Source organism: Drosophila sechellia, chromosome 2L (assembly GCF_004382195.2).
Source record: "Drosophila sechellia strain sech25 chromosome 2L, ASM438219v1, whole genome shotgun sequence".
Taxonomy (NCBI): domain Eukaryota; kingdom Metazoa; phylum Arthropoda; class Insecta; order Diptera; family Drosophilidae; genus Drosophila; species Drosophila sechellia.
The window spans coordinates 18377744-18405449 of NC_045949.1; the positions used below are offsets into that span (position 1 = coordinate 18377744).

The 27706-nt window shown below is 43.9% G+C and overlaps 1 protein-coding gene across 4 annotated transcripts in view; it reads right to left on the reverse strand.

The window, feature by feature from the left end:
• Positions 1-4540: 4540 nt before the first annotated feature.
• Positions 4541-27706, reverse strand: part of LOC6614589 (transcription factor hamlet) — a 28365-nt gene continuing 5199 nt past the window's right edge. For 2 of the 4 annotated variants that reach the window (XM_032724644.1, XM_032724661.1), the window contains exons 2-8: positions 20749-21266; positions 17499-17630; positions 17175-17400; positions 12327-12471; positions 10175-10331; positions 6064-7026; positions 4541-5920 (exon numbers count right to left, since the gene is read on the reverse strand). In XM_032724644.1, coding sequence (XP_032580535.1) covers positions 4775-5920; positions 6064-7026; positions 10175-10331; positions 12327-12471; positions 17175-17400; positions 17499-17630; positions 20749-21266 — 3287 coding nt within the window. In that variant the 3' untranslated portion in view covers positions 4541-4774. Of the gene's footprint in view, positions 5921-6063; positions 7027-10174; positions 10332-12326; positions 12472-17174; positions 17401-17498; positions 17631-20748; positions 21267-23236; positions 23522-27706 lie in introns of those variants that run through there. The other 2 variants (XM_002038981.2, XM_032724657.1) reach the window with 2 other exon arrangements.

A 27706-nucleotide genomic window follows, 5' to 3' on the forward strand; every position in this document is an offset into this window, starting at 1 on the left:
CTGATCTCCAGGTGACGCTGAAGACGAGGCGTGGAGTCGTGTACAAATCGTTGGCATTGTATTTTAATGTATCAATTGCTTTGATTTGCCAATTTCAGTGCTCGGCGAGTGCGTCGGAGGCGACGAAGGCACGAAAAATGGCACGAGCAGAGCGGCAAAACTGGGCTGCACTGGCAAAATAATTGGTTGTTCCCCTTCTAATAATTTCGTCGTATTTTATATGTACACTACACGTCTAAATTCTTGCCATAAGTTAAATCATTGAATATGTGCTTCATTAAAATCAATAATCCTCAAAAACAACTTTCCCATCCACAGGACATGTTCGTCTCTGTGCCGCACAATGTTTATGGACTTGACTTGCCGCGCTTTTGGGCAGTAAAATGTTTCGAGTGCACTCGAAAAGCAGCACTTGGGGCTTGATTAGTGTGATTTAGTTACAGGCCGTGTGCCAGGCGCATGACACAAGCTCCTCAGTTCGGCTTCGAAACTATCAAACTACCTGGCTAGCAAAAAGCTGCGGAGCCCCGACTTGCAGATACAGATACAAATGCGGAGCTGGCTCGTCTGACTTACATTCAACATCCCGTTGAACGTTCGATGCCCCTCGGATGGCTCTTGTAGTTTGCACAATATTTGATTCCATCAGTGGCAGTCGTGGCGAAAAAGGTGGGGGGCGTGAGCGGGGGCGGATGGGGGGCTGGGGGGCTGGGCGCCCGGGGGGTGGCGGGCGTTTTGCTGGGCCCACTGTGCGCAATTTGCTACACGAAACTGTGCCAAACATCTGCGCCTTGAATACCTTCGGCTGCTTTTTGCCGCTTTTTTTCCGCTGCCGATGCCGGAGTAGGAAATGAAAACATCTGCTGACTGATTGCCCCCTGGTCGCAGATTTGCAGCCGCAAAAACGCCTGGAAAGGAGGATCATCCGCCCCACGACGAAGATCCAATGCACTCGCCAGTCGATCCCTGGGGAATAATAAGTTATCTTATTGAAATGGCAAAGGATTTACAGTTTGGTTCAATGCTAAATCTTATTTTACAATTGAGCCGATAGTTTTAAGATACATTTTCTTTTATGGTAAGATTAAAAAGCCGTATTTATGATATTTAATCTTTGACTTTAGGGATTACAAATACGCACTGCATAATAACGAAATTTTGAGCTACTTTCCATATTTTCAAAATGAGTAGTATTATTTTAATTGATTAAGACTATTATTGATTAAGAATAAAGATTTTTAATTAGGTTAAAAATCCAGAGAGCCCATTCGCAATAAGAGCATTTGAAAGCCAAAAGTCTGCCCAATCACTCAGCCAGGTTATGAACAACAGTTAGTCGGAGTTAGCCTGGCCGAGTGCCCGGCAATCCGGCAATGTGGGTCTTCATGGATCAATGGGATACGCGTGATGTCCTTCGGCTAGATTCTGTTTGCTGCTCTGCGCTTTGCACGTCTTCCGTTCGCCCGACTTCGTTGGCCATAATTGTGCCATTAACGTGGCCGACTGCAGTCTGGCCCTCCCTCACTGCCCCTCCGCCGCGTTGCAACCCTTTCCCCTTTTTGGCTTGTGTCTACATTTGCATCCGTTTAGGCAAGCATTTTTCCTGCCTTTCGAAAGTCGCATTTAACGGTCCCTCCTAATGTGCACATTGATGCGCTTTTCCACCCACACTTAAAAATATTTCGTTAAATGGACTTGAATAGCTTAGAATGCAATTCGACTTCAATGTTTTTTGACATAGAATAAATTAAAGTCTACATACTTAACATGCTTACAAATGTAGAGTTTCTAAAATTGGATTAAAGAGAATAGATAGATTCGATTGGTTTGAAGAAAAACCGTTTCCTCGAAATATCTTAGTTAGTAAGCTAGAATCGAGTTCAAGTAACACTTTTTTCCAAGTGCCGGTCACATTCGAGCGGAGGATACAGACCCGATTCGATCCGTTTTGGGGCGTGTAACTGAGGCGCAACAAAGCCCATTTGCGCAACTGGCACATAATCAACAGTTGCTTAGTCAGGGCGTTATGGATCGCGTTCCTCCGAATTTCCACATTTCGATCCAGGCCGCAGCCAAGGTTTCCAGCGCTCTGCGGCTTTATCCATGCTCGTTATCATAATGTGTTGCCTCATTTGGGCGGGCTGCCTCAGATCCCTCGGATACTGAATGGACTCGATGAGGTGGGTGGATCCATGTGCATCGGGATCGGAATCGGGATCGGGAGCCAGCGACTCTGTAATCAGCGAGGTGTGAGTGACCTGAATAAGGTTGGTCAGCGGTCGCCGTTGGAGAAGGGATGGAGATGGGGATGGGGCAGGAAAATTGCTGGGCCGGCTTGCCAAAGAGAATGTTGGAAAATATCTCGGCAAAAAGCTACTTGATCCTCTCATATTAAAAAAGCATTTCTAGCAGCCATAAACGGTTAGAAAGGTTAAAACTAGTAGAAACCACTTGCCAAGTCCGCTGGGCGGTTGGATGGCATTCCTTGACCTCGGCGATTTCTTTGGCTGGCTATCTGGTTTTGGACGGCAAAAAGTATCTTAAAGAAAGAATCGGAGATAAAAGTGAGTCAATTGCCAACAGTTACTTTTAAGTAGATCGTATATGGGCTATTATGAATAAGGTCTCTTCTCGTTTAATTGATTCAAATACACAAATGCCCTACTTATAACAACATGGAATGCTCTAATGATCACTCTCATATTCCTAACTTGGTAATTGGCCAGCATGTTGCCCAAGAATTTGTTCATCTAGTCGGCTAGCTCCACTGCAAATTATGCCTTCTTCAATTAACGCCCCGAGATCAATTTTCCGTCGCAGACTGTGACCAAATAACCGGCTAATGCGCCCCGACAAGATAGAATTCTGGCCGAGATCAGGGCGGGGCACTGGATGTGAAGCCAATTACCAATTATCTACTGTTTTCCACACAAATTTAACATAATTTGGCCAGTTTTGCGTTCAAATTTGTGGCACAATTTGTGGAAGTTGGCTGTGGTCAGGGCCAAGAAACGGCTCCATGGCCAAAAGGAGATGGGCGGGCAGAGGCAGTTGGCTCCGGCTGACTCCAATTGTGGCCGAAGATTATTATTTTGGCTACTGGCTGACTGCCAAGCGTATTTCGCATAATCGAAAGTGACCGAACCGCAGCTATTTGACTGATCTTTTGTATGCCAGTCGGGTAACGGTCGATCGTCGGTTATGCACAGGTTGGGGAAATATTGAAATACACAAGATTGGAGCAAAAAAACACAAAAAAAATGTATCCAAAAAGGCTTTGGCAAAAAATGATTGATGCCAATGGCGAGCGCCCCGGCTAATACAATTTAAAATTCAGTTAAAAACAAAAGACCAAACGCAAACGAACGAAATACGTTTGGTAAAAATATAAAAGACGGAAAAAAATGAAAAGTATTCATGGATATATCGCATAGTTTTAACCGCATTTCGCCGAAGGCGTAACACACTCTAAACCGGAAGGGTAATTAACTCGCTTTGCCGATCACGCCTTTGCATTCAGATCGGAGTTTCGAGCTCGGAGTTATCGAGTTTCGAGCTCCTAGTCTGGAGATCGGACTCGAGATGGATGAATGGTCGGATGGATAGATAGATGACTTGGGCTGGTTGCCCAGATGGATGGCCGGGTGTATTAAAAAGCTATAAGTTTCGGCTTTCGTTTCGTTTGGATCTTTCTGATCTGTTTTTTTTTTCCTTCTCGTATTTGATTTTTGCTCTGCGCCGATGATTAATAATCGGGCGAGCTGGTTTATATAGGCAAATGCGTTCACAATTATGTTTCGGGTCTGCGGCCAGGATTGATGGGTGTATAAAGGCTTCTTTTATGCGGTAATTGAGTGTGGATGAACCAACCTCTTTCAATGGCTTTATTATGCCCACAAGATTTGGCTTGGCTTGTGCGGTTTGCAGCGATCTGGATTCGGAAAACATGGGCCAATAAACTGACGAAACATAAGCTGGAAAATTTAAATGGTCTAAACCTTTTCTTTTACCTTTTATGCTTTTTTGTTGTTTAGGCAATTACTCCAGTTTATTCTCAATTTGCTCTGCCATTTATTCCAATTTAAAGCCCATAATTTGTATGCGATTGTTTCATTTATTGATTTTTCATGTTTCATAACGATCTTTTCTGGTTTTCATATATATAATAATAATAATAATATAATTAAACGTTAAGTAAATGTTATAAAATTGATTTTGTTTTTCGGGTTTTTTGTTGTTGAGAATTGCAGTAATTAGCTCTATAAATATGTTAAACTTACGGCATACGTTACAAATCGATTTACACATAAAGATTTATGTATACATAGAAAGCCTATACACGTACACAATCAATATATCCATATCCATATACATATATCCATATATTTATATGCATATAATTCACAGAGTTTCAAAGTAGTTGAAATCGACCCAGTAAGTTAAGACTTTCATATGTCTATGTACAGTTGTTTAAATTAGCTACAATTTTAAGGTGGTTTTAGAGAGGGGGGTAAGTATGTATAGTAAGTTGTTTATAAAGTTTTTGCCTTTAAGTTGTATTTATTGGTTTGTATTTTAGGTTAATGTTTGATGCTTCACCGTCTTTTTCCATTGATTGCATAGCTAATGTTTAGAGTTTCGTTTAGTACAAGTTGCGTCGAAATGGTAACTACTTAAAGATAGATTTCCCTCTCGGAGGCACGCTTAAGTAAGAGTTAAAGTAAGTTTATCATTTAACAACGAGGAAAGCAAGCTCTCTAATCTCTTACGATTCCTAAGAGCTTATTGTAATGGCCTTGGCGTTGTTGTTGTTGTTGCCGCCGCTGCTGTTGTTGTTGCTGATGTTGCTGCTGTTGTTGTTGAAGTTGCCGCTGTCCTTTTCCAGAGTCACAGACTGATCGTCGCTATTGGCATACTCCTCGGTATCGCCCTCATTGCCGACCAGACTGTTGGGCGTGTAGACCCGATTCATGAACTTCCTTATGTCATCGAAGTACTCCTCCCTTTCGGCAATGCCACTGGAACTGGGCGAATCCCGGAAATTGTTGCCCTCCGACTCGTGCTTCTTCACGTGCCGATCGAGATTCGTCTGCTGGCCAAAGGATCTATCGCAGAGCTCGCAGCGAAAAGGACGCTCCTTGTTGTGGATGTTCCTCACATGGCGCTGCAGGTTCGAGGATATACTGAATGCCCGATCGCAGTACTTGCAGGGATACGGCTGCTCGCCCGTGTGCGTCCTCAAATGCCTCGTCAGATTGGCCGATCTGGGGAACACCTTGCCGCAGAACTTGCAGCTGTAGCGATCCTTCGTCTTGAGTCCCACCACACTGCCCGTTGAGAACTTCACGGGCGGAAGCGGCCGCTTTGGGGCAGCTGCGGCGGCTCCCGCCAGCAGCGCCTCAATGCCGCGCCGTCCGCCCGGTTGGCATAAAAAAGGAAACCCCGAGCGGTAGATCTCCTCCAGCAACAGCGGATGAAAGGTGGGATGAGTCTGCGGAAGCGTTGGCCCAGAGGCCAGAGCGCTGTGGTCCGCTGCGAACGCTGCTGCCGCTATCGTCGGTACCGCTCCGCCCTCGGACGTGCTGCTCAGCTCGCCGCCCGCACTTGTGGGTGGCGACGGCGAAGGGGTGAGTCCGGGCGAGGCGGTGGGCGTGGGTGTGGGACTGCTGCCCTTGTGGGACTTCTGCGAGGTGGACGACTCCGCCGAGCTGTGTGATTTGCGCATTTTCAGCGGCGGCCCCCTTTCTGCTTCAAATTCGTGTAACCTGGGCATGAACCTATGGAGCATAAGGTTTTCCTCTGCCGGTGCGTTAAAGAATGATCCAGGCGAGCGTTTGCGGCAGATGGAAAGGTCCAACGGTCCATCTACTCCAGAGGGAGTGTCTGCGGGTGGTGGTGTGCTCATGATGTCAATGGATTTCTGTGGGCAAAGGGAATACGGGTTAGAAAAATTTAAAACAATTAAAGTAACTAACTACTTCAATTCCCTTGTAATAAGGGTATATTTTTGGCAACTAAAAAGAAACGAACTAAAATACATCGGCGTATCTCTTTCGAACTTACCCTATCATCCTCGGCCTGCTGTTGATCGGGACTGCTAACCCTTTCGGGTTCCTGCTTCATATCGTCCTGCTCCTCAGATTTTGAGTCGTTTCTGGCGTCCTCCAATTTCTCCTTAATGTCCAGGGAATTCCGGCTCTCGTCCTCTTCGCCTTCGAAAGCCTGCACAAGTGGCTCCTTCTTCAGTTTTTCGTCCGCCTTGAAGGCCAACTCCTTCTCCGTAACTTTATCATAGGCCTGCGATTCACAGTTCTCACCCTTCAGAAAGCCAAATGGTAGTTTCTGATCAAAGGCGGAAACGGGTGAGGTGATTTCCGGGCCACCGCAACCCAAATCCATGGGATTTTTCGAGAAAAACATTGGAATGTTCGTAGGATGCAGCGGATTTTGTGGTAGAAAGGGGGAGAATCCGTAAGGCGGAAATCCGGGAAAGAAAGACGGTGCAGTGCGGAACATTAGGAAAGGATTCGGTGGCGTCGACATGGCGGCAACGGCGGCAGCTGCTGCTGAGGACGAGGACTCCGAAGATTCTCTTGGTGGCGCTGGACAGGTGGATGTGGCAGTGGCGGCCAGGTGGGGCTGATGCGGAAGTGGGTGCTGGTGCGGGTGCTGATGGTGGCGATTCACGTGCTGGTTTCGATACGGACCCGGACCCGTTGAATCACAGAACTTTTTGTGCTTGGTCAGGGAGGTCAACGTGCTGAAGCTCTGGTTGCACTTGTCGCACTTGATCTGCATCCGACAGGTGGCGTGCATCCGCTTGTGCCGGCACAGATTCGAGAATTGCGTATACGCCTTGGAGCACACCTCGCAGGCGAAGGGCTTCACGGAGCTGTGGATGTGCTGGTGCTGCTTCAGGCCCGACGAGGTTCCGAACGTTTTCCCGCACTCCGGACACGGATGACAGCGAGCTCCGACGTGGTAGGCGCGAATATGCCGCTGTAGATTCGAGGGGTCACAAAATACCTGCAAAATACGGATCACAGAGCAAAGCGAACGGTGTGAGTTGCGATTGGTTGTTGGCAATAAAATAAAAAATGCGTACACTGCTACAAATTCAGAAATATAAATGAGTATTTCACATTATAATAAAATGTGTCATACTTGCACTTCTTTGTAATTTCGTTGTTTTAATGGAAATTTACACAGAACTTATACTAATTAATTTGGGTGGACTTTTTCTAAATAAAAATTTCTTCCTCTGTACGAAATAGTGAACTGGTCGGGTGATCTGGTTCCAAATCCAAATGAAACGAAACTGAAATTAATTAATCATCTGGTGGTGGTGCTGCTGCTGCCGCTTTTGCCGCTTAAACGGATCTCTTATTTGGGCTAGACAATGCCCGACGCTCTCCGAGATTACGCAAAGGTAACCAGAGCAACGGCGACGAATGGCAACAACATCATCTCCACCCACTTGGCAGCAGCCAAACACCTTCGTCAATTATTAACATCAATTGCTACAATTGTCATTGCCTGGCCCGAATCATCCATCACCCCCGGGAAGGTCTCCAAGCGGAGATCAGGGCTGGACACGAGAAGCCCCCTTCATATGTGAAGCCAAAATGGGAAAGCAAGGTGGCACAAGGCTAATCATGAAAGTCACACAAGTATATATTATATTAACATTTTTTTACAATTAATTGGAAAATTATATTTTGTATATATTTTAAACTAATTGTATAAAATAAGATTTGTTTAACCAATATTGCGACCAGCCCTAAGTAAGAAGTGCTCCATGTGAAGCTCGCACATTTCGTACTTCGGAGGGGCGAAGGCAATGACAGATCGGGCTTGGGATTTGTTGTGGAGGATACGGGGGCAGGTGGTGGCGGCGGAGGTGTTTCCGTGGGGCAGGGGATCCAGCCTGGCATCCAGTTTTGTGTACCCACTTCAAACTTGATTTCGGTCAGCCGTTGCGACTCCCCCGTCGCCTTTTTACGAAACTGTTATGCCTAATCATGCTGTCATAATGCGCTACGAATTCATATCAAACGATGATCGAGGCAGCCTTTTTTGTCTATCTCCATGAGCCACACAAAAGGTGGAAAACCGTGGGACGGGGGGCTTGGTGGGGATAAGCTGGGACATCCAGGGAAGCCGAAGAGCGAGAGAGAGAGGCGACATACAAGAATAGCTCGTGCTATAACTACATCAAATGGATTAGATTCAACTACTCTCGAAAAAGGCGAAAAACGCCACAATAGACAACGACAACTACAGAAACATTATATGTATATATATATAAAGACAACGACGATCTCGGTGTTACAGCAAAAACAACAAACGAGGAAAAAAACAACTAAAGCAGCAGTGAAAAAATCAAAACTAACACAGGATCTGAACATAAGCATATATAACATATATCATATATAACTAGTGGAATGATTTATATTCAGTAAATTATATTTTTAGATGCTAAGATCTTGGATTTAGGATCAAAGAAACAAATTTTTAGATATTTTTTTCTGTGTACTGAAAGATGAAAAGCAGTCGCAGCTTCGTTGGGTTGAGTGTAGGTGTTTTGGCATTCGGCGGTGCAGAAGTGAAGAAGGGAAAGTGGTGCAGGGGCTCCGACGAGATCTCTGTTTTTCTGTGGAATGTGCCTTGGGTGGGGGTATTATTAAGGAGGAGATGGTCGTCAAGGGGACGGGACGGAACGAGGCTGTGTGCCAAGATCTAGGAGCGTACGTGGGGTCAGCCAAGGCATCAGTGCCTGTGAGTCCATGGCCTGAAGATGGGATCGGACTCTGGTAGCCTAATGGAGTTGAAACTTCTGGCTGAAGTTGCAAGGAAATAAACTAATGAAAGCCCGATAAAAGTGCTAGCGTTCATTTGAATCTTATGAAAGGTACTTAATTATAATTGCTTTAAATAAGAATTCATGGCTGCATATTTTAAACTCTCCTTTTAAATAGACCACATTCCTGTGCCGTCAGTTAACCCCCCTAAAGACTTTACAGTTATCCGCCCCTCTTAACACCATTGTGCACTCAACTGCCTCATCACGGATGCCAAGCTAAGCCCTCGAACAAAGCCTTGTAGATCCGTGGCAAATCCCTTTGGAAACGCCTTAAGCCCGCTGCTTAAAACAAACAAAGCTGACAGCTGCAGCTCTTTTTGGGCCCGTCAGAGGGCCTACAGAAGAGGTTAACACAAAAAAAGCTCGGACCCCAGCGAAAGTCTGGCCCAAAAGATCGATCATCATTTGTTTGGGCCGAGTGGCTCCCGTTTAGGGATGGGTTTCTTCGGAGATATGTACATGGAGCCGTGGAGCCGCAATGCGTGCTACTTACATGCCACCGAAACAATTACAGAGCGCTAAGTAAACCAACTGTAATGCTCGATGGGCATTGAAATACCGTTCGATTTGGATTGGGATTGGGATTCGGATTTGGAAATGGAAATGGGAAAAGCCAAGAGAAAAGGCCCAACTGCGACCACAAGATCGTAATCAACATGCCATTAAAACATCTTTGGAAGATGTCGAAGTCGCAGTGCGATGACAATGACGCATGAAACGAATCGTTCGATGGATGGATGCCTGATTTTCGATGGCTAGATGGATGGATGGAATGGATGGAATGGATGGAATGGTTGAATGCTCTGATGGCGTTGCCTCCGCTCCCAAGCCCTTTTGATTTCGCTTTGGCATTCAAATGCAGCCAGCGAAGATGAACTCCACCAAGGGCGGGGCAAAGGGGGGCTGCGACAGGGTTTCTTCATTACGGGTCGCTTAAGTGTTTCTGCTTTGGATGAGTACACGCCCTGATTTCCAGCTATTGCAAGTAAGCCGCTCAGCGCGTGCTCAAAAGGTGGACCAGGTGGGCCAGGTGGTGCAGGGGGCACACTCTTAAAAGCCAAGTTAGCAGCCCGCGACTATTGATCCGCTTGAAATCAAAAGTCTTTTTGTGTTGCCAAGCCACCAGAGCACCACGAGCTGATACAATAATTAATGACGGCGTAAGTTTTCGGCCGATCGAAGGTTGTTGGTAACAGAAGCTATGGCCGAGATGCTCTCTCTTTATCTTCATCAGAAGTCTTAAGTCGTGGATGATGATACTTTTTTGGACTATTTATGCAACGTGTATCTTAAACTTTTAAAAATGCTTACCTTGCTGCAATTTTCGCAGGAATATTTGCGTATGTTATTGTGGGAGATAGCTTCGTGTTTAATCAGCAAAGGACGATGGCAAAATCGCAGAGCGCATTGCTTGCAGGGGAATTCGTCCTGCTTGAAATGGTGAGCGCCTATCAGATGATCGTCCAAGCTGAAAATGAAGGAAAAGAGAAGAAAATGCTTAGAAGTGCAGTTCAAGGAAAACTCCGGGCACCAGGAGCCACTTTACCCGCCCTTATCTGACTGGCTGTCATCGCAAGTTGGGAAATTAGCATTGTGACATTTTCGTGAGGCTCTCTGCGCCAAATCGCCGCGGTTCAATCAAAGTCATGTGCGCCAGTTCACACGCCTTTGTTTGCCGACCACCTGGGATAACGCCCACCTCGGAAAATCCCTCCCCCTTTTTCCCGGACGGGCGTCAATTAGTCAAATGATGTTCAATATTTAATATGCGCGGCCAGCTGATAAGAGATCTTAGTCCGAAAAAAAGGAAACAGCTGCGACCAATGAGCAGAGGCGTCCTTGATGGAGGAGAATTGTGGCCAAAAGTGGTGCGTGGTGGTGCGATGCTTATCGACTTGTATGTGGGTGGAGTAAAAAAAAAATATATATATATGTGAGGCAAAGCGATGTCGACAAGAGGCGGCAACGTTTTCATTTTTCTTTGTTTTGTCATCGTCATGGAAGAGTTGATAGTTCCGAGTCCCCCCAAATCCCCCCTTTTTTCGCTACCTTCACCTGAAGTGTGGGCGTTTGTTTGACTTACAGTCCATGCATGTTCGACATCAGATAAATGGCAAAAAAAAGGAACGAAACGAAAAAATATAGAGACAGCCTGGACACGCAGACATTGCTCACATAGCTTCCCTTCCATCCAGAGCTGCTCATGTAAAATTCAATAAATCACCGGCACTGATAAGTGCACCCCAGGGGGATTGGAGACCCACTGACTCCCACTCTAGTAACGGTAAACATATAGACCGCCGCTCCACATCTCGGGGCAAACATCAAATCAAAGCTCGCTTTTAGCACTTCAACTTAAATATATGGGTATCTATGATTATAGCCATCGCAGGCATATAGAAATGTCATTTGCGTGTTGCCGCCAATTGTTGCTTGTGGGTCATTTATTTATTACAACGTAAAACATTTGTAAATATTGGGACTAAACTTTTGCATTAACCACTTGTGTGGGAGGATGATGATGGTCGTGTTTGTTTTTGAAGAGGGAAAACTAAATGGCCAGATTGATGGTCAGATATTCAAGGGAAAGCCGTCAGCTTAGTTGGGAAAGTCATGTGAATACCGTGATCTATATGATGATTTAGTTTATAAATATAAGATATTAAGCCAAGTATTTTCTTTTTCCTTTTTTGATAGTCACTCTGGACTACTGCAAGTGCAGAAAATTGAGCGAAAAACAAACTTTGGTGAAAAACGAAATAAAGGCCAATGAAATCGAAATGCCGCATCAATGCAGGAGGCATTAAGGCTCAGTTAACACCTACAGATTGCACATTTGGGCCCATAAAAAACCAATCATGGAACGGGCCAAGTCAAGCCAAACCAAGCCAAACCGAAGTTTACAGTAAACTTCAGGTGGCCAAAGCGAACCGAAAGCCAGTCAAATCAAGACCAAGACCATTTCGATTTATTTCCGAGCTCGGAGCTCACTCTCACTTTCGGTTGAGCGTCTCTTGGATGTTTAATGGCACTTTTATTGGGCGGACTATTATCGCCATCAACTTTTAATTAAGATCTCCGCCGGAGTCTGGCATCAGACCGCATATCCACTTAGATCCAAAGGCATTTAGCAACATTTGCGAATACTTTGTATCTCTGTCGGATTTCTCTTTCAACTTGTACACTTATACTTCTGCACGGATTTTATTCGCTGCGCACCCATAATTCTTTCGGGTAAGATGGAAGCTAATTGGAGGCTTGTTGTACTTTTTCGATTTTTTTTGTAGATCCTAAGCTATACACAAAATTTGATTTAGATTATTGTCGCTGCTGCTTAAATGCCAAAGCAATTTCGGCAGCAGACATTCTCCTACGCCAAAATCGGGAGCTACACTTGATACCCTGGAGGGGTTCCCCCTCGGGGGTCTGATAAATGGCTATTAAGTTGGCCAGTCGTACTTACAGATCCAAATCCGGATAGACTTTATCACAGACCTCACAGCGTATATCGAAACCGTTTTCGTCGTCTGTGAAATCGATGTCGCCCTCTCTGATTAGCGAGGAGTTTTTCTTATCCTTGGAGAATTCGTCGCCACTGTACAGGGAGCCTGGAATGAAGAAAATGCACTCGATTAGAAGAAAGTTGGATAATTATATAATTGTTATATATTGCAGATTTAGGAACTAGATTTATTCTAAATATTCAAGCATTGGTCTTTGTTCAGCTTAAAAGCGATCGTAAGATATTACAGATCTCAATAAACTATTATGTTTTATTTGCAGCTCTTTAGCACTCACAGAGAATCAGGATACCATCAAGTTCAACTGCGTATGTTCACTATATATCACTTCGATCCTTCAGTTATCACTTGAGCTGCTCACTTGACACACAACCGTTCGGCTTCGCGTTTGATGAACAAGTGTGTCGTTTGCGGAGCATAATGCCGACGAGCTAATGTTCTGTTTGTCCGCTAACAATCTGCGGCAGGTCCTTTTTCTGGCCAGGACGCACTGGCATATGACCACCACACACCTTTGCACACCAGCACACACACACACAAGTACGCTTGCTCGGGAGTAAACACGCAAACACTTAACACAAAATTGGTAGCAGAGACGAAATCGTGTGCACTCATATATGGCACTCGCATAGCTTGACGTTGAATAGATAATTGTCCCAAATGAAAGTAAGGTAAAGGCAAGACACCCCTACCCACCCCACCATCTCTAGAGGCACACCTCACCCCTCTCTTAACTTGGCCAACTCCCGACGAGTGCCAAGTGCACAGATGCACGAGGAGAAAACTTTGAGTATGTCTTAAATAAGTTTTATGTATAATTAGAATAAGACTTACACATGATGTGGAGATTGCAAGCATAGTTTAAAAATTAAAATAAAATAAGAGTTAGAATGAATTTTACTTGGATTATATTCTGTATGTTTTCATTGGCTGCACAGAAGTTCTTCATTATATAATGCTTTAGTTTTAATGAGCATATAGCGGCTGGGCTTTTGAAGCATAATTGCTTACCAATTTTTCTCTCTCTGCATCTTTAAACAATTCCTATGGGAAATGAGTGTTGAATATGAGCAGAGAGGTTGAGGAGAAAGCTGAGGTGCTCTAGGGGGTGTAGAGGTTGGGGTAGGCTACTGACACTGGTAGTGGTAGTGGTACTCGTATTGGTAGTGGTACTAGTTAGCAGGGGTGGTGGGCAGTGGACAACCACCAGGTGACACCAACACAGCGACTAAGGGATGATGGCGATGACCAGAGATTATGCATGCAAGCACATCCGAAGGGACAGCGTCAGCAGTCAACCCCTCAACCTCTGCCACCCTGCAATTCTAGTTCCGTTGGACTGATTTCGTTTGAAAAGTCATATATGTAGATGTGGCACCTTGCAGCAGCGTATCGCTGCTTTTGGCCTCTAAACAGGTGTTGCCTCTCAAGGCAGCCCACCCCCTTTGGTTGCCCACTCGACGAGGGGTGCTTACCAAACACCCAAGCCTTGCCCGCTCTGAAAACGGAGTGGTAATTGCTGTTTGGGTCAAAAGTTAATTTTCAGCGTATGGCCGCAAAGGGCAGCGAAGATTCCCACGTCAAGGGTTTTCCTTGTGGGCTGCACTTGAACTTTGCCCGGAGTTTCTACAGTTCTTAATTTTGGGTGGGCAAGCGTGGGATAGTAGGAGGGTAGGCGCCGTTTCTAGGGGGTGGAGATGACACATAGGAGTCAAGGTAGGAGTGGGTTGACATATGGTGCCCTGGGCAAATAGGAGGGTAGCTGTAGGTTCCTTGAGCCTGAGAATGCTTGGGAAAACTTATGTTTGGGTGGGTTGCTTGAAGTAGGGAACTAGTTCCTGGGAACTAAGTTTGAAGATATTAAGAGCAGCTGCTCTTGGGAGTAGTTAAGCAAGTTTAAGAAAAATTTAAAAATAAATAAAATGATACTTCCAATAAACTACTATTTGTTCTGACTCTTTTTAAAACCCCTTTAACAAAGCAATTAATCAAATACCCAATGAAAGTTCCTAATTTATTTGTCTTTCCACAAAGGCATCTCCGCTGTCAGTTCGCCCATCGATGCCTTATCATTTGGTCATTGCCCAGCCCCCTTGTCAGCATCTCCCCCAAATCCTGCACAATCCTTTCACGCCTTTCACCCGATCTCTTGCAGCTGGATTCCCCTTTCATCTGACAGATTGATTCACTCGACCAACAGCGAACTGACAATCAATAGAGTCATTGTGAGGGATCAGGATGTGGATTAACCAGGGCCAAGGGATGCCGAAGGAGGCGGGCGGGCTGGAAACTCTTTGACATGCCAATTACATATCAGAGAATATGCTGCTGGCTGCCAAAAGCCAGCGGCTGACCCTGAATCGGAGGCTATATTGCTAAACGGAAGCCGAAACTGTTGACAAATGATTGATTGAATTATTTACACCTTACAACTTGCTCAATCGAAATGTGAAAAAATCAAAGTTAGATCCGCCTGCTAATCGATTTGGCAGCAGCAGCACAAAATAAAAAATAACAAACAAAAAGGGTTAGGTGGCACTCCTAATGATGCCCAAATAGACACACGATGATCATTTGGCGGAAGACGCGACACGAGCCTTCTATTCAATTTAATTTTACTCTTTCGCTTTTTATTTTTCAGCTCATTAATCATCCATCAGCTTTGCAGGCGACAAAGTGTCAATCGACGGAGGTCTGTTGAGTTTTTCGGTTTTGGATTCGTATCTGAGAGTTAGTTAGGATCTCGTTTATGGGCTTGGTCTATCTGGCGTGTGTTCTGCCAGTCGCCAGTTGGCGATACGAACGTATCTAAATGTGCTTCGTGTATAGTTTGTTCCATTGTTTGATTGGTCGATTGAAAAGTTGCCGCGATTTAAGCCGAAAGCCATCTCAAAAGTGTCTTGGTTTCGTTTCTGTATTGTTGGGAATGCTTTTTTTGGTTCTGTGTTTTGGTTTTTCGGCGGCGGAGGTGGAGTCAAGGTGAAGGGAGCTCGCTTTGACAACTTTGTGGGTTGGTTGACTTTGGAGTGATTGGAGGAATGGTTAGAAGTCATTGTCAAATAGTTGCGGTATTATGAAGTAAGTAAGTTGATTTAAAACTGAATACAGTCATTCAAACTTATTATTAAATTGTTTTTTTTTTTTTTGGAAAATAGCAATTGCATTTAATATTATGTACAACTTTTAAAAAACATTCCCATGCATTGTAGAGTGCACCCCTTGACATTAGCATTTTCCATACTGAAAATTCTGGAACGCGAAAAATTCCCAGCCCGCCGCTCATTAAGTATTCCTCGAGAAAAGTAACGGTCGGAACTTGGAACTCCCTCTCCTGGAAATCCAGCGATCCTTTGCTACCGTTGCAACCACACTTTCGATCGCTCTTTGCCACCTCCTTTCCTTTCCGGGTCTCGGCGACGGAACCTCGATCGCGTTGCCACCCCCGTGCTGCACTGGTGGCACTCGCTGCATGTCCTTGGACGCACAGGACATCTGGGCCTTGTCTTCTGCCAGAGAGTAGAGGGAATTTCCCTGCTTAGCAGCGCGTGAACTGCGAGAAAAGTTGCCCGAAAATACGTTAAAAAGTCAAGACACAGGTGTCCCTTGTGCTGAACGGAAAAGCGGGTTGAATATCAAGCTTGAAAAAGGACTTACGCGGAAACTTTGACAGCTTGGCTTTAATTGAAAAACTCGAATATAAATGCTAGACCATTGTAAGGCACTATGATCCGGCAGATAAGCGTATGGAATTAACCATTATGTTCATTACATATTCAAATTTAAAGCCGACTCGCCAACGAACACATACTCGTGGAGATTTAAATTTGTGATAAGCATGAAAAAAAGAGAGTGTGAAACGCCAAATGAGCTGTCCATAAATCCCACATGTTTATAATCAAACACGCCCCGGCTTCCCGTTTTTCGGCGATTCGAGGGATGCAGGATTAGGCTTAAATTGAGCGTGTGCCATTTTGACTGTCGGCAGCATATCGCACATGCCGCATATCGCTGACACAATCTCGGACCCTTTGTTTGCTGATGGATCTCTAATGAAATTATCAAACATTTTAATAACAAATGAAAACATGTGCGGTTGCCGCAATATTGCATGGGCGCATGCGCAGCGCACAAATTGATCGCATTTAGGGGAGGCAAAAAGGGTGACCGGCAATATCGGAGAAGGGATGCCTGCCTGCTCTTCTGTATCCGATTCTGTGAGCCCTCATAAGCCACTGTTCCTGCACCCGAAATTGAGATTGTATCGCAGGACGTATCGCTCGTGCCAGGAACTCTGTCACGGGCATTGCCGCCGGATTCTGGACTCTGGGTTCTAGATTTTAGATTTGATGTGACCCACAGTGGTTGCGTTGCGCGCTAATTGCCTGGCACCACAGCTGCACTTATTAGCCACACCAGCATGGACACAACACATACGTTATTACACTCTTATTCAATGTCAAATCCTGATGGAATTGCCCCATTTTTTGGGCAGGGTCCTGGTAACTAAGCATTACAATGGGCATTGATATCTTGATTAACAGCAGCAGGCTGAATATTGCTTCATTTTAAAAAATGAACCCATGATATTCTTTTGCCAGTAGAGGACGAATATAAATAAAAATGTTTGGATATCAATTACAAGATGATTGATACACTCTACACATATGCTTATGTTTGATATAACTTAAAAATTTTAGTAAATATTTTAAACTTCTTGGAATAAAATTTCAGTAAATATTTTTAACTTGGAATAAATTCTTAGGCAAACCAAATATTTAAACGAAACTCACCATTATCACGATCGCTGCGATCATCGCTGGGCGCGGAGCTGCCCCCACCGCCGCTCTTTGCTCCCGAGGAGGAGGCGGCTACCACTGCGGCGGCTGCTGCTGCGGCTGCTGCCAGGACCTTGCCGCCGTTCATGAAGTCCTCGTTCAGTTGAACAGGACTCTTGGGCCGCCCGTCGACGACCATTTCACTGCCAGCATTCACGTACCGATTCGTCTCGTACCACAGCTATAAAAAGGCAAGTGAAAGTAATGGTTAAAATTGTAAAAAATCGAGTGGCACGTGCTGAAGGGCTTTATATAAAGGGGTTGGGGTTGTATACTAACATAACCAGCATTAATGTAACTCTGTAAATTAGCCTCGCCTATACAATCGTCCTGAACGCTTCGGATTTTTTTCAACCACGTGGACACATCTTCTGTGGGCTCTAGCCATCCATTATAGTGTCTACTATGGGCCTGCAAACACAGTATAAGGGTAATCAATTTAAAATATATTTATTTCAAGTGTTTTCCTTTTCATTAAAAAAGTTAATTAGAAATCAGTTTCGAAAAATATCTGCCGGCGCCATCTGTTGGCCTACCCCTGGTAACTGTGCTATTTCTACACGTTTGTCTTTGCTAAGCCAAGACACAACCCTCAAAAGTGTTATATTTGTGTATATTTGTAAGTATATATCAACTTTTTATATGTAAAATATGTTTTAAATAAATAAAAAATAGAAATACAACTCAGATATACACACAAAATACAAAAAATAACTGAAAATGCTTTGCAATTTAATTAACTATTTATACAAAATGCAAGCTTGCAACAACTCACACTAAAATGCGAGCATATTAGAATAATTTTTGAGTAGCTCCTATAAACAAATTTTCATTGAGCGTCTGCATAATTACTTAGCCAATTAATAAGGGTCTTCAAACACTCCAGTAAAATGCAGGCCCAGCCAGACGCCGCCCACAAGTCTGCCCGCAAAATCAAGGTCACTAAACAGTAAGAGGAAACTGCAGCCACGGTGCAAAAATACAAGAAAAGAGCAAAACAACAGAAAACTAAACAAAAACCGCCAACAGTTTTTGTGTACAAATAAAAGCAGCGGCGCCAAGCTGAATTACGCATAATTTACACAAATCGTTAACAGCGGCTGTGGATTTTTTCTTTTTCTCTTGTTTTGTAGTTGCGGCTGGAAATGGGAAAAACTGCCTTAGACTTTGCGACGCCGAAAGTTTGATGCTGCCGCAACCACAAATTAAAATCAAAAAAACCGAAAAAGAAAAAAATAAAAAAACTCAAATGCTGCGGTTGACTGAATGACTTTGCGTATGCGCAACGTTCAAGTCGCCGCCGTCGAACTCTTGTCTATGAAGTCATTTGGAAAAACGGCATTTTGCAGTTGGCGATGAAGTGGTATGAGTGTGTGTGTGTGTTTATGTGTGCGTGTGCTCATGTGGGTGTGTGCGTCGAGTGGGAGAGTCTAGGGAGAACGAGAGAGAGAGAGAGTCATGTGCACGCTCCAAAAATTAAGTTAACAACGCCTCAAGTGGCTTCTGCTGCCCCGCGGCATATGCAGCGCAAAAATAAAAAATAAAATAAATACATAAATGAAATAAACTTTGCGTTTTCAGGACGAGGGAGAGAGGTTTCCTCGAGTGGCTTGCCAAACAAGTAGGTTGCAGTCTGTGCTTTCCATTCGGCGAGGGCCACGCAAGTTATAGTTGCAAAAATGTATAATTGGAAGGGCTTTGATTTGCGAAACACGGGGCAATTCGCAATTACAATAATTAGAAGACGGTGGAGTAGTAGGAACATGTGGGGTGAAAGCAATCGCTCTTCAAAGGGGAAGGCACAGTTAATTTATTTAATCAATATTGAGCATCAAACCAAAAGAATTTATAATACGGAAAATAGGTAAGTTATATGTTTGCAATTATTATTTCAGTACTGTGGCAAATTTATGACAAATTAGTATAAGAAATTTTAAGTTTCCACATGGTTTTATATTCAAGATTATTCAGGCAATCAGAACTGATCACCTGAATATCTTTACATGACATTTCCCCCGTTTTTCCTGGTTATTCAAGACGGCAAAGGAAACTGCAATCCGATGCAGCCACTAAAAAATGATAAGATCATCTGGATATGCCCAAATACACGGCCAGAAATATCCGCAACCGTTTGGCAAACAGTTCCAGTTGCTGGTTTTGTCTGCCGATAATCCCCGGACAGACATCACACATGTCCTTGCCTATTCATAACTTTATTAAAAAGGAGGCCACCACGCTCACGGCAGAAAAACACGAAAACGTCAATGGGCAGGAAAAATATTTACGCGCCAGAGATAATCTCAAAGTGTTGGCTTCGGTTCGGTTAGGTTCGGCTGGCAGAACTGGCTTCGAATTGCCAGATCAGATCCAGATCCTCCAGGAGGATCGGACGGGAAACGGTGGCAGATAGGCACAGATACAGATACAGATACGGCCAATGTATCTGTCAAAACGGAAACGTGAACGATAAAAGTGCGCTTGATTTGAGGATCATCCAGGAATAAAGGCCAGAAGGGATCCGATCCGAGCCGAGCTGTGTTATTTTTGCAATTTTCGCTCGAGTGGCAGGAACAATATTTTCGTAGCAATACCTGGGCCGAGTAGGTAAAAAGAAGGGATCTCCTTTTGCGAATTGTCAACAGGACGAGGCGCGATAATTTGATTGGATTGTCTCTGTTTTTCGGTAGAGAAAAGTGGTAGCGGAGGGAGGAGGAAAAGTGTCAGTTGACTGACTGACTGACTGACAACCGATCGAAGGGTTCAGACTGGGATCGGATCCGTATACCCTAATTGGAATCATCAGCCGGCCTCGACTTAAGCCTCATTTGGGGTGCACTTTGTGGACTTTCGTCCTGGTTTTCCACTCCGGCGGAAGGTAAATTAGCTCTGGCCAGGGATTAGGCACATTTGACTGACAATTGATACCCTCGAGGTAGAGCTCTAATCAAATCTCTTTCCAATCGTTTGATTTTCCCTGCGAAAACCACCCAAAAATTGGGATGACTCAATTCGCTTGCAATTTTCGCACATAAAAATTGGTACGGATCTGATGGGATTAAATTTCCCGACCAGCGAAAAACTAATATCGGAAATTTGAGATTGCCAAAATGCGCACACATGTAAAAGGCTTAAGGGCCGTTTGGTGATAAATGTGTTTTATAAAAGTTTTGGGGTTTCAGGCATGGGATTTGTGCTTCTGATTGCATGGGAAAATAATTATAATTGCAACTAACGACATTATTGGGTTGTACCGATTTTTAAATTAATTAGGTTAGTAAGCATTAAGCAACTAAAACATATTTAAACCATCGTTAGAAAGTAGTTTAATAAGTTATGCAAATAAATAAAATAAAATCAGATCCACCCCAATCAACTAAAAAACTTTAGACTACAAGTTTAAATATCTATCTATCTATTGCTTGTTTCTAAATCTTCAATGTCTTCTCTACTGCATCCCCATAGTTATATTAACTTGTCAGAACTTAAAAAATTATTTATCTCTATTTCCAGAATTGTCAAAACGACATACCTTCCAGGCCAGCTGAGGATCATTGGGTTGGTGGCTGAGCTTCATGGGAAAGGGTCCGTAGCGAGTGCCCCTCTGGAGCGGCGTCTTGGCGTAGACGCCACCACTATCACGGATGTCCAGCTCACAGACTGGTTCGCGCCTTCGCACCCACTCCTGCAGGATGTGCTCCGCCTGGGCGCGGTCCTTGAAGAAGGCATCCATGCCGTCGGCGGCGGCGGAGGAGGATTCCACGGACAGTGGCAACGTGGGAGGCGGTGGCTGTTGTCGCTGGTTCTGCTGGTGGAAGTGATTTGGATGGTGAAGGAGCTCCTGATCCTGTATATCAAGATGATCCCGCCTCGGCGGAGATCCTTCCACGGGATCCTGCTGCGGTAAGTGATGGCGGGCAGCGAATGAATCCTCGATTTGTTCAGACAGCGGATTGAAGCCCTGACTCCTGGCACTCAGATCCAGGTGATGGAGGTGATGATGGTGGCGCGCTACACTTGCACTTGGATCGAAGTCGTCGCCTCCGGAGCCTGTTAACAACCGAAGCGGATAAGAAATAGACAGCGATTAGAAATGACTTTTCCGACCGCTGGCAAGCACTCAAAGCACTAATCCTAATCAGTTGTTGGCTGTCAATTCACTCCCAAAATAAAATAGATAAAGCCAATGACTCTTCACGTCGAGATGACAATCGTTGCCCGGTTTCATATAAAGGTGTCTTCGGGGATTTTGCAATGCACGACTTGGACAGCTTGGACCGTTTATCACTGCCCACTCTACGTGGCTCCTATCTTCCCCACAAGACAGGTGTCTCTACCCTTTCCACAGACAGGGCGTATCAGTTACCTCGTCTGTTTTCCCGGCTAAGCCAAGCAGGCTGAGCAAATAAAATCTGGATAAATATCGACGGGGAATATTTAAACTATTTTGTTGACACAATAATTCCGACTTAAATTGCTTAGATTTGCTGTTTATCTTCACTTTTAATTGATGTGACTGGATTGACTTTTGCCGATTGAATAGATAAAAAACCTGAACTAGGCGACTTGATGAGTCAGCTTAGTGACAGTAGAATCAGGGGTCATTTGATTTTCACCTTCAGAATAATATTTTGCACTATTTTAGATGGGTGGTGATGGGTAACTTAGTCAGTGCATTCCCATGGTGTCATTTGAAAAAATAGCACCCACTTCTTTAATATACCGATAATCGGTGGGCTCGGAACATAAGTATACACGGACAAATTACCCGGCGATTATTGATATTTGAGCAACTAATAGTTGTTGTTTGCTGTTTGGTTTCTTGTCTTGTCCATCCGCCTTGTTCGAACACTTGAAACTAAATCGTAATTTGAGCTGTTAGACAAAATATGACAGCTCTCCGAAGATAACGAGCCAACGAGTAACAGTAACATTACCCCGAAACAGATAAGTATCGGCCATATAAACAGACCACAAAGCAATGGCTCGCAAACAATGGCTAAACAAATAGCAAACTGCGTTTGGAGTTCTCGACCCGAAACAACCTGCTGCATTTCGCACATCCTGCGGCACACTCTGTTTGCACAGTATCCTGGCACTTCGATCGCGAACCCCGACGGCTTCACACCATTTAGCGAAATCTTTTTGAAGTGGCCTACACTTCAAAGAGCGCCCTCGCAACCACTCATCTCGCGTTTATCCTCGGCTCTATTTGACAACCCAATTGTTAATCACACTGGTTTTCTTTAGTTTTCGCTTTTACCCAAGCGCAAGTGTTTTTGCAACGGGACCTTCGGCTAATTTGTGTTTTAGGTAATCACATTTGGGACTGGTCTGCTGATAAAACTGCCCATAAACGCTTGATTGCCAGTGTGTGGGGGCTTGATAAGTGGGGATCGATTTTAATGGGTTTACTTAGGGCTTACTTCGGTTTTAGTTTGGTCATTAAAAGTTGCGGCAAGTTTAGTAAGGAAACTAGATTAAAAGATGTTTTTTGTGGCCCGAGATACGGAGCTCTTAAAAAATGTTTAGTGCTAATTTTTTTCAGTACTTCAATTATTTTCAATGGTATATGCCAATTTAACTGAATAATGAATTAAGTATTTTAGCTGGGTTGATATAATTTGATCATATTCTATTTGAATAGCAAGCCTTGGATTTCCTGCAAGTCTAAAAAATTCCGTAGGAAATAAACACCAGTTTTGTGGACATTTAAATGAAAAAATGTATTCAAATCCAAATGTTTTAATTATGGCCAAGACAATAGGAGATAAAACCACGACATCACTTATTTTAGGCACTTGATTTGTCACAATTCTTGTCATTGATGTTTTAGGGTTAGAAAACAATCGAACAACTAATGGGTGGATTTGTTCAAACTGATTCACTTGGCTTCTGTTTAAGTTAGGGCCGTTGTAAACTGTTTTCAAAGCAACTGATTCAGTTCAGGGAACTCCGATTCCCTGTAAGCGACAGTGCGAGATACCGACTTTTGTTTATTAACACGGCGTGGAACCAACCTGATATGACATATCGATCGAACAGCATGATTCCGCTTTCAAACGTTACTTGTAATTATCACAATAAACAGATCGCTGGCAAATATTTTCATAACACGCGATGCGACATTTTCCGCGGGGCCAACACTGCGTATGCTTGATGTTGCTTTATGTAGGTCCCGATATTGCTACGATTTCAACGGATATTTATTTATGTGATGGGTGTCGTCTCTATCTGCCGGTTGTCTTCGCAAGACTGCTGCCAGCCAGCCAGGAAAAGAAGCGGCGATAGCGCAAAAAATATTTATATGTGAAGAACAGAAACAGAATTGTGTGGCAGCGACGTCGACGTCGACGGCGACCGAGAGTGCAAACGGCGGCAGCGAAAAGCGAGTGTGATTTTCCGATTCCGATTGCCAGCACGCTCAGCAACGAACTGAAACTGAATTGTCTGGAGGCGATGAGGATTCTCGGATTGCCGGATTCGGATTCTCGGTTTGAATGGGAATTTTTCGGGCCGGTTGGCTGGTTGGCTATCCATTCGCCATGGTGGTTGTTTCCGCTCCTCTCTCCCAACCGAAAATCTCATCCCATCTCCCAGAGGATCGCCCTGATGTCCTGGCTATCTTTCGCAAAGCAAAACCAAAAGGATAGGGGATGAAACTGGAGAGCAAAATCGGTGGAGAGAGATAGAGAGAAAGAGAGAGAGAGTGCAGCATCTGTATCTTTAACAGTGCGTTTATATATGTATCTCCAGCCTGCGCTCACACACACTCTCTCTCGGATTCTGTTCCTCCTTCTCTTTCTCGGCGAGAACAGCTCTCTTTCTCGCCCCTTGAAATCTGTGTCAGTTCGCAGTCATTATTATTATCTGAAACTTGGTGATTCTGATTCGAATCCTTAGTGCCAGTGGCCACAGAAAGGATAACAGAGGGAGATGGCCATCAACAAGACAGGGACAGAGACTGAGCAAGAGAGAGAGAGCGAGTGCGATGGCCTTATTTACCCCTCTATTTTTCCTATCAGAATGCGGCTATGTATCTTTGAGATACACAGACAGCCAGCTCGAGTTGAGGGAGGAGTCAGGATAATAGGCGGGCACATCTTCGCATTCATTATGCACTCGGCTACATGTAGACTGTGCTTTATATATCTCTGCATATCTATATACCGAAATGGAGGCAGAGCAGACTCCGATGCAGCTGTAGATACAGATACAGATACAGAGATGCTGTTGCTCTCTTTTTCTGGCTGCCGGTACTGTCTCTGTCTCTGTTGCGCTCCTCTGTTTGTTTGTTTGCGGTTGGCCCAGACCAGACACCACCCACAGCCCCCTCTTCTGATTTGCCACCCCCCACCCCCTTCTCACCGACGAGAAGACAAAGTGGCAAGTTGCGGTTGCCTTATCCTTAGCATCCATTTAGGTTTGGTTTTCAAAGGGGACTCGGCTTTTGGTTTGGGGATTGTGGCTTCGTTAGCTCAGTGGGCTTTTTCACAACCAGCACCCACCTCCCTTGAATTTTCCCCCAAAATTCAACCTGCGTCTGTTCCAAAGCGTGCGCAATAAGCACACACATTAGGCTAATGGCTGTGTGTGGGTGTAGACTGCCCTACCGCTTCAGTGTTTGTGTGTGTTTATGGCTTCCTGCCAACTGTATAGGTGTGTATAAAAGTGTGTGTGTGTGTGTGTTGGCCGGACAGAGAAAACTCACGGCTATAATTGAAAGCGACGACGACTTTTAGCCTGCGGCAGAAAAGGCAAAGTGTGCCGGGCTGATTTCCTCGACTTTCTCCACTCTTCCTTGTGGTTGCTCTTTTTCCCTGCGCAAACAACAACAATCCTGGTTTTTTTTGGGGAAGGTGGGGGTGACAAGTGCACGGGCTTTTTGGTCTTTTGTTTGCAACTTAATTTTGTATCTGTCGTTAAACTTTTTCATGTTTTGGCGGAATTTTGTTGGGCTTTGGCTTAGACTAAGTGGGGGGTGGGAAGTTATGCTGATGAGGGGGAATAGATGACTGGCTATTAGATGGAACTTAGGAGGTCCCCTTTTAATCGGAGGTCTATTATTTTCCTTTAAGACTTTGCCTCATATTATCTCACGTAGTAGGTAATCTTAATATATTATTGCTCGGCCTTTGCGTCAGCAAAGATATTCCCGCACTCTAAGATAGTATCACCTCTATATGTATATAAGGAATATTGTTTTTTTCCATGAGATAAGTAATAGGGAATTATGGTGAGAAATTAAAGATTTTACATTTTCTTTACGCTTATCCAATATACATAAAATCTATTCAGAGTATAAATTGAAAAAGAAACGCAAGTTATTTATCAATTTGATTTGTCTTGAGTATTAAAAGTGTTATAAAGTTATTATTAAATGCAACAGTATATCTTTTGTAAGCGAACGTCGAAATCATGTGTCATAATCAAAACATGGTATAATGATTTTATATAAAGAACGTATCGAGTGTAATAATTATATTTTTATGCAAGATAAATATTAAGTATTACAACATTTTCTCATAATTGGCTTTTTTTTCATATTTCCCAAAAAAAAAAAATATATATATATATGAATCATAATAATGCATACAAAAAAATGGTTTAATTCCGCGTGTTTCCTGTCAGGCCGAAAAAAAAAGCTTATATTTGAGCAATTCCATTGTGATGGGGTCATAAATTCCTTCACTTGTTATTTATTTGCATGATATGTCGAGGGTCAGAAATATGGGCTTTCGGGTTTCGCAGCGAAGAGGTGCTAAAAACGGTGCCCATAAAGTACACAAATTTCTATCCACATCGTTGTCTGTTTGCGTTTGTCAAACAGCAGCACTCAATTAGGAGCTCACAACATACGGGTGCAATATTGGTGGAATGTCATCGCCGAAAAAGGGGCGCTTAAGGGTTGAAACGGAGGGTATCCTGACATTCAGCTCTGACTCCACTGCTAATAGCGTTAAATTAAAACAACATAATCGACAACGAGTCACCCCTTCCACGACGCTGTCACATAATTTAACACACGCGAGGACCCAAAAGATAGAAAAAAGGATGTGTCTTTATTTGCATTTCGCTCTGGTTTCGTTTGCTCTGCGCTTTGTCGGCGGATTGTTCCGCATATGATAGCCCATAATTCATTAGCCAACACGCCTCGGAAAAAGTCAATAATTCCACGAGGGGCGGAGCCGTGGAAATGCATAACCAGGAATAATCAGGTCAGATCAGACAGTCAGTAAAAGGTGATAAAATTTCAATTAAAGGATTGCAGTGCATTGTGGTGGAAAAGAAGGAATATATATTTATGGCTTTTTCCTCTGTTAACAGATGGAATAAATTAAAGGAAGAGACACAATTATATCTGACTAATAAATTCCTTTATCTGAACGGAAGCAACATTTGAAAACTCATTTTATATAATATCTCATGCACATTTAGGTTGAAAAAAATACGAAAGATAAAAAAGCACAAAAGCAACTGCAGATAATAAAAAAGACGTGGACACTTCACTACCACTAAAATAGGCTTGAAATTGCAGCTGAAATTCAAATTTTAACGCGCCAAAAATGAAGCGAAATATGCTTTTCAGATCGACTGAATATCCCGAGGCTGGGACACTTCCTTTCTGGCAAAAAGGACTCCATGCGAGTTCCATTCAGAGTCAGTGACTCCGGTTTGTCTCTGTGGAAGTCCTGTCGACTGTAATTAACTCAGCTGGATGGCTGATCTTTGACTCCGACTGTCTGAGCCAGGACAAAGACTTGCCCTGGCTTTTGTGAATGGCTTTTACAAGCTGCGGAGTGCAGGGAAATAAAGTTCTTGAAGGAATCGGAATCAAAAGTCGTCTCGGTCCACATATCGCTACCATTGTTCGGATCTCGAGTGGAGGACCGAGTGTGTAGGAATGCCCTTCTTTTGGCATAAAACAACAGTTGAGTGGAACCGACTTCGATGTGGAACGTCTACGATTGCGGAAAGAATACTAGTTCGATTGCAAACAAATTGCAAAATTCAGTTGTAGGTATATTTTTTTTAAATAAATTTGGCTTGTGTTTAAATCAATGTTTTCTAAGCATCAAATAAAACATTTTCAGGTATATTATATATATATATATATTATATATCAACTTATATATAAATCGCAAAATGCCATTACATTAGTCTACCCTGCACTGTGCGAATTTGTATATCAATCTCCGCTGATCTTGTAAGCCTGGCAACTTCAACTGTGTGTGTGTGTCTCATTGACAGGACAGGACTCACTGCGATTGCCGTAGCGATTCCCGTTCGGATGCCGATGCCTACTCCGATTCCGATTCTGATTGCTATTGCTATTGCGAGGACCGCTGTTCCATTGTTCTGCCTTCGAGGCGGAGCGGAAGTCGCTCTTCTCTGCCGAAAAGGACCCCAAGGAAAAAGTGAAGCAGGGCAAGTTCTCAAGTCAAAATGCGCGAGACAGACGAGCGGGGTCAGGACTATAATTATGGCAA